The 12,085-nt window shown below is 40.4% G+C and overlaps 1 protein-coding gene across 1 annotated transcript in view; it reads right to left on the reverse strand.

The window, feature by feature from the left end:
* Nucleotides 1-12,085, reverse strand: part of LOC125747959 (metabotropic glutamate receptor 7) — a 145,234-nt gene that overhangs the window by 10,512 nt on the left and 122,637 nt on the right. Inside the window, exon 8 of the mRNA XM_049023662.1 lies at nt 4,688-5,623. Coding sequence (XP_048879619.1) covers nt 4,688-5,623 — 936 coding nt within the window. The remainder of the gene's footprint in view (nt 1-4,687; nt 5,624-12,085) is intronic.

Here is a 12,085-nt window from a genome sequence, read left to right on the forward strand (position 1 = left end):
TAAGATGGACAGATGATTTCATTTAATAAAGGTATGCTTCGAGGTTCTATTGTTTAAGTAGTAATTGCCACATTTCAGTTCTGCAATCCTCGTGTTTAGCTTTGAACGATGGTCACATCATATTGCACTGTTCTGGAGGATATCAATTAGTGAGAATCTCATGCTGTCCAAATCTACCTTCATGTGTCAATCCTCTGAAATGAACAAAACAAAAAAACGCACTTCATGCTGCAAGCCCCATCTGAAACGAAACATAATGGTAGTTTCCATTGGTCTAGTGCCGACACTGTGCCTCTCTTCAGACGTCAGAGTGCCACTTTGGGTTTCTGGGATATTCCCTCATTTGGACAGAGGTGTTGAGAAACAAACAAACAAAAAAACAAAAAACCTGGAGCACCGTGCCGGGGAGAGTTCAAAGACGAAGCAGCAACGTCTCCGCAGCTTGGCGCAGAGAGGGCAGGAATTTTCATAGGCCGCTTGGCATCACTGATCGCACTTTTAATGCCGTGCCAGGGTGTCTGTTTTGCAGCAGCTAATGAAAAACAGCCCTGAGGCCTCCCTGGGCTACAGACGCACTGTCGGACCCCCTTTAGCAGCATTGCGTCCCAGAGCTCCGTTCTGGAAGTAGGCCACTTCAAGGAGACGCGAGGTGGGCAACCAGGTAGAAACAAAAGCCAGGCCTGCAACTGCTGTGTATGATTACGACATGCTTTCACCTGACCTCAAGTTAGGCGACAAAGCTCTGCAACTCGAATTCTGCTTCACGCCTTTGCAGTAAATGCTGCGAACTTGATATCTCGTTTATCCAATACAGTTCAGGCAGATTGATACAGTAATCTTTTTTTAAAATACACTCCATTTGATACATTTTGCATAACTTTTTATCTAGTACAGGGTTGCAGTTAGCAGGAACCTATCCTGGGAAGCACACAGGACGTGGCAGAGGTTCCCCCAGACGGGATACCAGTCCATCAAGTGGCACATAGTCATACTGTACGCTAATGGAAATGTAAAGGCGCCATTTTAGAACCTGGAAGGAAATTCTGACAAACACTCAGCAAACATTAAACCCTCTGTTCCAGAGTTAGGAAGCTAAAGTTCGAAGATAAAAATCTCCCAACTTATAAATGCAACGTTGTCTACTGCTTCATCCTAACACAATAACTCATGTTATTAAAAAAAGTATATTGTGCTGTGTACCTTAAATTATGCTTCTCACAAAATAACAATATTCAAGTTTTAAAACATTATTATGACACAATATATGGTATGTTCATTTGGTAAATGGGAAATGAAAGGAGTTCTCTGTCGTTAAATTGCATTCCAGCAATTCAAAATTAATTACAGCATAATAAAGTTTTCACAGTTGCACTTAAATATATCTGCTGGAAATACTACATTTTCTTAACTATTCCATTCATATCTATGTAAATAATAATAATTTGACCACATAACTGAAGGTGTTGCTGCTGATTGCAATGGGGCAAATTTGAGAGATTTAAAAGATTTACAGAAGTACTCCCAATGCAGAGAGGAACTGGCCTAACCTGAAGGTCTACCACCTTATATCAATTCTTTACTTTATCCAGCACACCAAGAGATGCTAATGTCTTCTGAGCCAAGAAGGTTGGAAGGGTCAACTGCACTATGCCCAGTGTTTAAGGTTATCAAGCTGTGTATACAGTAGACATGGTAATACTACTATCAGTTGGTTGAATCTTGCACATAGTATACTTTACTTGAAGTATTACCAGTCAAGTGTTATATTCAAAGCAATGGATTGGTTATCCTGGAGCTGCCGCTAATCTGTAGTGCAGAAGGGATGTAGTGTTAGCTGCTCATGCACAAAGAAGCTGAGATGGACAGGTCGCCCTGGAGCAGTCTGCAGGGAACTCCAGGCACCAAGTAAACAACGTGCTACAGCTCGAGGCCAAACAGAAACATGTCGTGTTTCTCTTGGCGATTTCAATTAATCTTTAAAAATATTTGAAATACTCCAATGAAAGAATATTTTTGTTTATAATCCAGAAGATTTTCATAAACAAAGTCTGGTTTACAGTGAATTTTACCAGGGGTGTTTCTAGCTATTGGAAAAAAAATCAGGGGCTCAGACAAGTGTACCCGGGGCTGCAGTTTTTTGTTTTTGAAAGAAGACTGGCATCGGGGTGAAATACTCGGGGCTACAGGGTTAAAATATCTAATGATGTGCGTGCATTTTACAGTGTTCCTAAGTTTGTCTATCTTTTTTTTCAAGGAAACGGCCAAGCAGCCAAGTAGGGTATCCCATTAGGTTCCATCTTTAGTGCTAGAGTACCACTATAAAGACTGCATTGCCCTTGGTAATAGATCTTTCTAAGGTTAAAAAAATCTAGAACAACTGAACATCTTCCAAAAAATGTAGCATTGTTGAAATGTATAACAATTCTTCACATGTATTATATACTAACTTCCAACATCTCAACTTCTTGTAGCCTATGAATAAAGCATGACTTAACTTTAGAGTAGTAAAAGTAAACAACGTTCAGGCAATTACACATAATTCTTATAGCCTAGTGCATCAATTTCCCAATTAAAATACTGACATGTTATGGATTATAATCCCACACTTGCAAAATGAAGGATATGAAAATATCGGAGCTAAGTTAATCTAAAACTTAGATAGAATAACAATTATAAACAACCTGGTTAAATATTACGCTGGCATTAGTCTCAGTAAGAGGCTTCAGTGTTCAGTATTATGAGGGAACAGCTATTTATACAGTATAAATAAATCCTGTAACTCTAATAACAGAGGGTGGGCGTCAACTGTGTCCAGACGGCTCGGTCATGTTCTCTGATCAGGCAGTAATGTTATTACGCAAAGCCCTCAGCTCTACAGCAGCTGCTACATATTTTAATTTTTCACAGACTACTGGAGAAAACAACACATACTGCGCATCAGGTAAATCAATTAAGACGGCTCTTCCCATTGTGTCCGACAAAAGTGGAAAGACACACATGTCTTAATGGAAGTCATAAAAAGCACAGGCCATTAAGCACGGAGACATTAGCATTGCAAATAGAACCCAACTTGCTTTATGTGACATGCATAGGGGACGTGGTGATTTAGTATTCTATCCACTTTGATTCCATACTTTCTCGACATGACCTTGACTGAGCTGCTGTATACTGCATATTCCTGAGTGTCTATGGGGACACACCTGCCGTCAGATGTGATCGCCGCCTTCCTGTGATGTCATTTTAAAATGGACAGTGCTTCCTGCTGAAACAGCACGGCCTCAGCCTCTCAGCTAAATCGCTCTCCTGTGATTAACACCCACCAGCCCAGGTTTATCTCCAGCGGCTTGTACAGTTGCGTGAAAAACGTCCCTCTCGTGTCTCCAGGAAAGTGACACCAAAGACTTAAGAACGTTGGAACCTCCGTGTCTTTGCTTGGCAACAACACAGAGAGAGACTATGATAATTCTAGAGGAGACGTTTTATTGGCTATGTGTAGCTAGTGCATCGGAATGCTTATTCATTCAGGTAGTACAAAGACCAGCTAATGGTATAGAAATAAATAACAGGCAAGAGCACAGGGAAAATAAGTAACACTTAGACATCACAATTCAAAGTAATATCCTTTTCCAAGTGTTTTCTTTCACATACTTATTTTTTATGTTTGGGCTTCAATCATTTCTATATTCAAAACTTTTCAAATGCACTAACTAAACATTTTCTGTGCTAAAAGGGCATGCACACAAATGATTCAGGCATCAAAATTTTCAGGGGAATTAATTGTGCTTCTCTCGAAGTACATAATGGAACTGTTTCTTTCTGAGTGAATTTTGTTGAACTGTAATTTATGCATGAAATACGGAGTTATAAAAAATAGCCTTAGTATTAGTCTGAAACTTTAGCCCTCGTCAATGTCCTTGGAAATTTAAAGGAGACAGTATAATTACTTTTTTTGTAGTTTTTAAAAGTAATATTAAGTTAAAATCACTGCGGGGAAATCCATCCAAGTCTTCCCTAATATCCCTGTGAATTTACGTAATTAGTCAAGGTCTTGACTTGTCATCATTAAATGAAGGTGGTAATGAAAGCAGCCCCTAAAGTTTAAGCTAACGGTACCATCAATCATCCTGACAAAGTGATAGTTTAGATATATTCAAGTGGTACAACACAAACTTAATATATGAAAGCTGTAAAAACATGCCCCATATTTACACTTTCAGACATAAAGATATATTGTAATCCTAATAGTTTAATGATAGTGGCAGTGTCTCATATAGTCATTGGTTGAATAGTATAGAGGTGCCTTAAATTAATCAATCCAAGAAGACAGGAAGACAAATTACCTCTGAGCTCATTAAATGCCTTTATACAGTAGCTCTGCCAATGATATATTAATTCCTAATGAAGTATGCTTTCATACAAAGGTACAGAGGGACAACCAGTAATATGTTACAGCTACAGCAGCGTGGAAACTCAGCATCAGTTTGACCCACAAATAATCCTCGTTACATCAGATCATTGATAGATTATGTATTATGCTAAAGAAACACAAAGGCTTAACTTTCCTGCCTTCCTTAAAGGGTGGAATATTACGGCTGACCCACAAACAATTTTCAGTGTCAGTGATTCACTGCTTTAACATGCATGTCATATATATATGCTTGGCAGAATAAGATTAAGAGGTTCTTACCTTCTCTGCAGACTGTGCAGTGCCGAAAAATATGGGTATAAAAGCCAGCCACACGATGCAGGTGGTGTACATGGTGAAGCCAATGGGTTTGGCCTCGTTGAAGTTCTCCGGAACACCCCGGGTCTTGATGGCGTAAACTGTGCATGTTACCATGAGCAGAATGCTGTATCCTAAGGAACATATGATTTGTAGATCCGAGATGTCACACTTTAGCACCCCTCGGGATTGCTCGGGATTCATGGTCTTCTGCTCATCATAGTCGATGATTGTGTTCGGAGGATCCACGCAAAACCAAATAAAGACCCCCAGTAGCTGGACAGAGATGAGACTAAAGGTAATGGCCAGTTGGGAGGTGGGACTGATCAGTCGAGGGGCAGTCACTGACTTCTTGCCCTGCTCAAAGATGCGGTAAATACGGTTAGTCTTGGTAAGGAGAGCCGCGTAGCTGATGCACATTCCCAGGCCGAGAAAAATACGGCGGAAGGAGCAGACGGCCACGTTGGGTTTGGCAATCATAAGGAAGGTGATGATATAACATAGGAAAATCCCTGTCAGCAGCACGTAGCTCAGCTCCCGGCCTGAGGCTCGAACGATGGGCGTGTCATTGTAGCGGATGAATGTCGCCATGACAAAGATGGTGGCGATGATACCCAGCATGGCCAGGAAGACTGGGATGACTGCCCAGGGGGAATGCCACTCTAGCATGACGATGGGAATAGGCTGACAGGCTGTCCGGTTGGAGTTGGGCCTCATATTATAGGCACACAGCCTACAAGAGGTTTCGTCATACTGGTACTGGTACCCATCACATGGCTCGCAGTGCCAGCAGCAGGCCATGCCCTTCACCATCTTCTTGCGCTCGCCCGCTTTGCAGGGGAGGCTGCACACCGATATTGGGATTTCTTGCTCACCGTTTGGCCACTGCATCTCATCTATCTGTAAGACACGGAGTACACACAAAGTCAATAAATGAAGACTTGACGTCAACTATATTTGAACCACATGTCAAGTACGGCGGCAGGTTTGTTTTTCTGGGACGCCTCATATGTTTCAGAAAGCAATCAAACAGTTAGAGAGTATAGTCAGAAGATCATAGGTGGCTAGCTGGTTAGCCGGACATGCAGCTTTAGCATTTTCTAAATAAGGAAAGTGTTTTATTTAATATTTAGTGCTGTAATAGTAACCCACAGGGGGCTGCAGAACCTCGGAGAGCCAACGCAAATGCATGGTTTGTGTGACGGTAAACACCGCTGCTGATGGCGAATTACGTAGTCCTTAATAGTTTAGTCCAGCAAGAATGTATTTATGATATGCTTACACTATTTTTGTAATAGCAGCTACATTCACATATTAGGAAGTATACTATCTGACTATCTTGACTCCGGGATCCAGTTTCCCATTTTGAATGACAAGCTCTGGAAATAACGCTGTCGTCAAACAGCAGTTCTCAGTCCTATACACTCCATTTTCTTTGATAGCTGAGTTATTTCTCGTTCATGGTCGACTTTGATTTACTACCAAGGAAACTGATAATTGCACACTTAGATGGTTGCTCTGGAAGATAGTGCGGTTTGATTTATTGAGTGGAAGCCATGTGTAATTAAAAGCTATTGTGATACATCAATGGGGTCCATTGACTTTATCGGATACTTTGATAATATGGATTTCACTGGGCAGTCACATCCTCAACATGTCACATTATTTGCCAGCCTGATATCCAAGAGTGATTGTGAAAAAGAAAAGAAAAAGAAACAGGAACAATGGCATCAGCGACTGTAGCTGGCTGAACCGGTCTACCCTCCTCCCCACCCCCATACCCGGTGGCACAGGGGGATAGTGCAGTGAAACTACATCAGGCCCGGTGATGCACAGAGCACACAGGCCAAGAAGCTGCTCGAAGGGCCTCCAGAAGCCAAATGAATGTTTTCCAAGCAGCTGCTTGGCTTTCAGGTTGACAAACAGTCACCTTGGGGCCATAGCCCACTTACTTCACACCTTCCCTCTCATGCTCGTGCCACTCTCACCCCGCTCAGGCTTTCAAACCCACAAGCATCATGTTACAGGGCTATCTTGTGATGTTCGGGGGCTGTCATGCTCTCTACAGGCTCAGTTTTGTATTCACACCAGTGATATTACCTCGCAAACAACCCTCTGGAGAGTGAGAGACCATCACATGTGACAGATTTTTTACTGTCACCTTGCGCTATAATATATTTCAATATCTACATGCACCACAAAATGCACCCAAGCCACCTTATATCGAGTATTACTTTTTCTTCCAGATGATAATATCCAATTATCATCAAGGTCAATATTGCCTTGTAATTATGTTTATAATTAATGAACTACATGCAGTCCTAGGCGGAGAGAATTGCTCTTTGAAAAGATGCCATTATTCCATCTGCCCGTGGAACATGGGGGCGTTTGCGAAGGGTTGGTTAATTTGCAAAAATATACTATATATACTTTATATTTGGAGTTTCGTACAATCCCCATGTTTGCGTGTTGTGTTCTCATCGGAAAAAATGGAAACGGTTGAACTATTATATAACAATCAATCATTATATAAATTGTATATGCTGACAACCCCCGCGACTCCTCCCTGGAATTATTGTACGACGTAAACGGGTCTGCGAACGTCAAAACATCGGCAACCTCTATCTTGATGGCAAAGCCTTTATTTTGCTAATGAGTACATTTCAGTGCTTCTCTTCCCCTACCCCATCTTGCTCTCCTTAGCTTGGGGGTCACGGTGCAGGGTCAGCCAACGTGTGGCACCCCTGGAGCTGGGGGGTTAATGGCCTTGCTCAAGGGCCCAAAGACATGCACCTGTTTTGCAGAGGCCAGGGCTCAAGCCAGCGATTTTCTGATCACAGGCACAGAGACTTTGCCTGCTAAGCCATTCACTGGTCAAACGAATGACCCTGAAACAGAGGTTATAAAAATGCATTTTACACTTCATTATTCATTAAACATGTCCTCAGTTTAACCCGCCATAATTGTACTCATTTTAATTATTCAATTGTATATAGGCTCGCTTAAAGCTCAGCGTGCAAGTAGAAAGTCATGAGAAAATAAAAAGCACATAGAAATACAAGGTATGTAACCTTTTTACAGAGGTTATACTGTCTCGATGACAATTCATTTTTGATGCATACCTGGAGCTATGTTCCTTATTTGGACCTCTGGGGTCCACAGTCTCAAAGCCCATAATCATACACAGCATGGAAACCGTAATGAGATTAACAGCCCCGTTGCTATGGATACAAAACAAGATTTGTCATTCTAGCCTTGAGTATTGTTTCTCGTTTTCTTGAAAGGGAGCATACAAAATACAGTAAACTACACGTATAATAAGTATGGTGTTTTCAGCACAAAAATGTTTGTTACAAACATGCATTATTAATGACATATTCCTCTCATTGACTAGAATCTGGCAGATTCCAGTTGGGACTAACTGACCTCAGAGGTCTCAAACCTTTATTTTAAAATGCTAACATTTCTTCAGGTGCTGATTTGACTGAGCATGTTTTCATTTGAAGTGCAAAGAACCAGCAGTACGGCAGTTGCCATTACAGAAACATGCAGTCCTGCATCTGTTTTTCAATTATTTAATATTTAATTTAAATATTTAATTAAACGACGCATGTAAAATTCCTTGGAAGAGACTGATTCTTGCAACCTGTCTTCATAATCCTGAGCAAGTCATTGTAAACATCTTTGTTGAATTTTAGCATGTACATGTGGGGTGGGCGGGGTAGGGAGGATTTTGGGTACCCGCCCCTTTCGTCTGGATGAATGAAAGTGCCCCCCCTCTTAATGTTTCAAGGTCCCTTTTCCAATATCCAACCAACACACAGAGTCTTCCGGCTATCAAACGGAGAATCTTGAGCACCTGCCCCTTGAAAAGTCTGTGCACGTCAGAGTATTTTCCCATAAAGAGCATATCTTCTGCCAGTGTAAATATATGGATGTCTGCATCTCAAGTATTGTTGCACGTCTACATTTGGCTTCAAGGCCCCCACTGATGTAGGCAGATGGAAAATCCAGCACATTTCCTAAAAAGTATCCAGAAGTCCTCATGCACATCTATGAGGTGCTAATGAAGTCCAGCTGGTGCCAGTTTGATGGTTCAGCTTAAATAAATTTTAACTGAACTGTCAGGACAGGATAGACAATTACACCAAGCATATGCCTGGTTTGAAGAAATATGAGTTACTCCTGACTTGTTCATTCATTTAACTCTAATTTCTTTTATGACTGTCAAAACCCGAACTGTAATTGTGACTTTACATTAAGTAAACAAACCATATTAAGGCAAAGGAATTGGCTATGCGTTTCCTTAACTACTTATGTAAATGAAAGCATTTCTAGCTAATTGTGCAATATCATTTCTTCATGAATAATGCAAATGGTGTATGGGATTCATTTACTAACATCTCAAATTTGTCCACTAAAACGAAACTGCTCGTTTGTAGATTGGAGCCCAGAGCCATAGATATTTCTATAAATAAAAAATCAGTAGTCTAAATGCAAAATTCAAAACTAAATGTAAAGTAAATCTAAAGAACATGTTTTTCTCCATGATGAAAGCACAAATGTGAATTCCTTTTACCAAAAGGAGGCAATAGGCTGTTTGCCCTTCATTGGCATTTTGGAGTGAGGAAGGGGCATCAAACTGCCATTGTTAGTGGCATAAGTGGGAATCACTGAACAAACGTGTTGTTTTCTCACTTAAACGTGTTGTTTTCTCACTTAACAAATGTGTTGTTTTCTCACTTAACAAACGTGTTGTTTTGTCACTTAAACGTGTTGTTTTCTCACTTAAATATGTTGTTTTCTCACTTAACAAACGTGTTGTTTTCTCACTTAACAAACGTGTTGTTTTCTCACTTAACAAACGTGTTGTTTTCTCACTTAAACGTGTTGTTTTCTCACTTAAACGTGTTGTTTTCTCACTTAACAAACGTGTTTTCTCACTTAACAAACGTGTTGTTTTCTCACTTAAACGTGTTGTTTTCTCACTTAAACGTGTTGTTTTCTCACTTAACAAACGTGTTGTTTTCTCACTTAACAAACGTGTTGTTTTCTCACTTAACAAACGTGTTGTTTTCTCACTTAACAAACGTGTTGTTTTCTCACTTAACAAACATGTTGTTTTCTCCCTTAACAAATGTATTGTTTTCTCACTTAACAAACATGTATTCTGCTTCACAAGGTTTCACACCAGACGGTCAACAAAATGTCAAGACACATCAATAGGTATATGTACGGTACATGGTTTGAGATTCACAAAATAACACAAATGTAAAAAAATCTCGAAAGTAACTGCAACACCAGGTGACTGTAAAACCCACTTACCTTGACTAGAAATTCCAGGAAGATTTACGACCAGTAGCTTGTTGTACCCTAGTATGATAATACTGCTGAAGCGAGCCTCTCCCATTGCTCATAAGGCTGCTCTTACACAGACCCCTCCTGTTCTCTGTCCCAGCCTGGGACACGCAGATGGTAATCATTTAATTTCCACTGAGTGGAATCGTTATGAACTTGTAGCCAATGGTGGAATCTGAGCTACAAGAGGAATATATAACAGCATTTCTCTGAACGGCGCGCGACGGCTCAACATTAGCCGAAAAGCCAAATGGATTTTCAATTAGATTTAAGTAGCTGATTGATGAACAGACTGAAAATGTGTCAGACAGACCAACCGTGGAACGTCACACTATCAGAAAATTAGTTTTTAGGCTTAATACAACAACAAAGTATATAATGACTGCAGGGGTTCCAGTTTTAAATTTTGTAATCATAACAAACAACAAATATTAATGCAAAAACTTATTGAAAGGTTTTTATAATAAGTGTTCCTAGCAGTTCATTGCGCCCCCCCCCCCCGAAAAATTGTTTGGCTTACCAGAAAGGAGTCGCCTGTATTATATAACAATATACAAGATACTGAGACAGCATTTGTTAGATTAGTATGGTTGTTTGTTGACCAGATCCCATTAATAAAGAAGAAAATGTAGCTCCCATTCCATCACCCCACCTCCTCTTTTGAAGAACCAGCTGCATCCTCAGGCTGCAGAAGCAGATGGCATGAAGGCCTAGTATTTACTGCTGGTCAACATTCATTTTTTTTAAACCAAACTGTAATTCAAGCACTGCAAGAACCATCAAATGCAAATGAAAATATACAGAAGATATAGATTCATGAAAAAAAAGATGCAGAATATTATTTAAAGCCTGTAACCTTTGTTACCTATATTACAATATTAAGCATAATTTTATCTATGTAAAATCTTTTATAACACCTCTATACACATATATTCATGCCTTTATGGCTGGAACAGGAAATATACGTAGCTGTGATGTGCAGGTTACGAAGATCTCATGCAGGTTCTCGGTAAAGAAAGAAACTATACAATATTGCAAGGTAAAAAATGCATCTGTCCAAAGATGTTTCTGTCACACCTCCATCGGTGTAACGTTCATTTCTCAAATTCTGCTGATATTCCCTCTTACATACGACACGCCATTATAACAAGGACATTAGCTTTACACTTGAGGCTGCGGAAAAAAGTCCTTTTCTCTAATCACTATAACATATTAATTATTTTATAGTCGTGCCTAAATTTTTCGTCCATGAACATTCCTGTCCTGTGTTTCGGACGGAATGTAGAATATAAAATAACCTTATATAACTGAGTCTTAAGCAGTAACATATCTGTCCTTCATTTTTACAGCGAATGACTCTTGATAACGCCAGAAATATGAGTAAAATCAGGCAGCCTACACAAACTATAGCATAAATGATGAATTCTGTCAGGCTCAGCGCCCTTCGCGTCTCCTCCCTGTTCGGCCAGCAGGTGTTGTTGGCCATTCCGTCCTCCTCCGTGTCTCCTGTCCTTCAGTTCCCAGCTTGTTTCCCCTCTTCGCTGCACTGCCAGAGGCCAGTTTTACTTTTTGGTTAATGTCAAATCATTAAAAATATTTGGTATTTTTTTCTTTGTCTTTGCTCTGTGTTCCTGATTTTGGCCATTTTCCCTGTGAATGATTCCCCTAGATGGTATGTGTTTGTTAGTTGTATTTTTGGTAGTTTTTGCCTGATAGTTATTGTGGTTTTTCTGTGCTGCTCCCAGCCTTTATTTCTGTTTTATCAGTTTCGTTTTGACCCCTTATGCTCCCTTTTGTTTTCCGCTTCTCCCTTTCTGTTCTATTAAATAAAACCCAGTTTGTGTCGTAGCTGCAACCTGACTCTCCCCTCCTTGACATGTCCTGCTGTAACACAATTGTTTATGATGGACTGCAAATATACATTCAGTGGTGTCAGGGGACATGCCCACCCTGGCAGATTCAGAGGGGGGAGGGGGGCCAGCCCTTTACAAGAACCCTTGAATA

Source organism: Brienomyrus brachyistius, chromosome 8 (assembly GCF_023856365.1).
Source record: "Brienomyrus brachyistius isolate T26 chromosome 8, BBRACH_0.4, whole genome shotgun sequence".
In the NCBI taxonomy this organism is placed as follows: Eukaryota; Metazoa; Chordata; class Actinopteri; order Osteoglossiformes; family Mormyridae; genus Brienomyrus; species Brienomyrus brachyistius.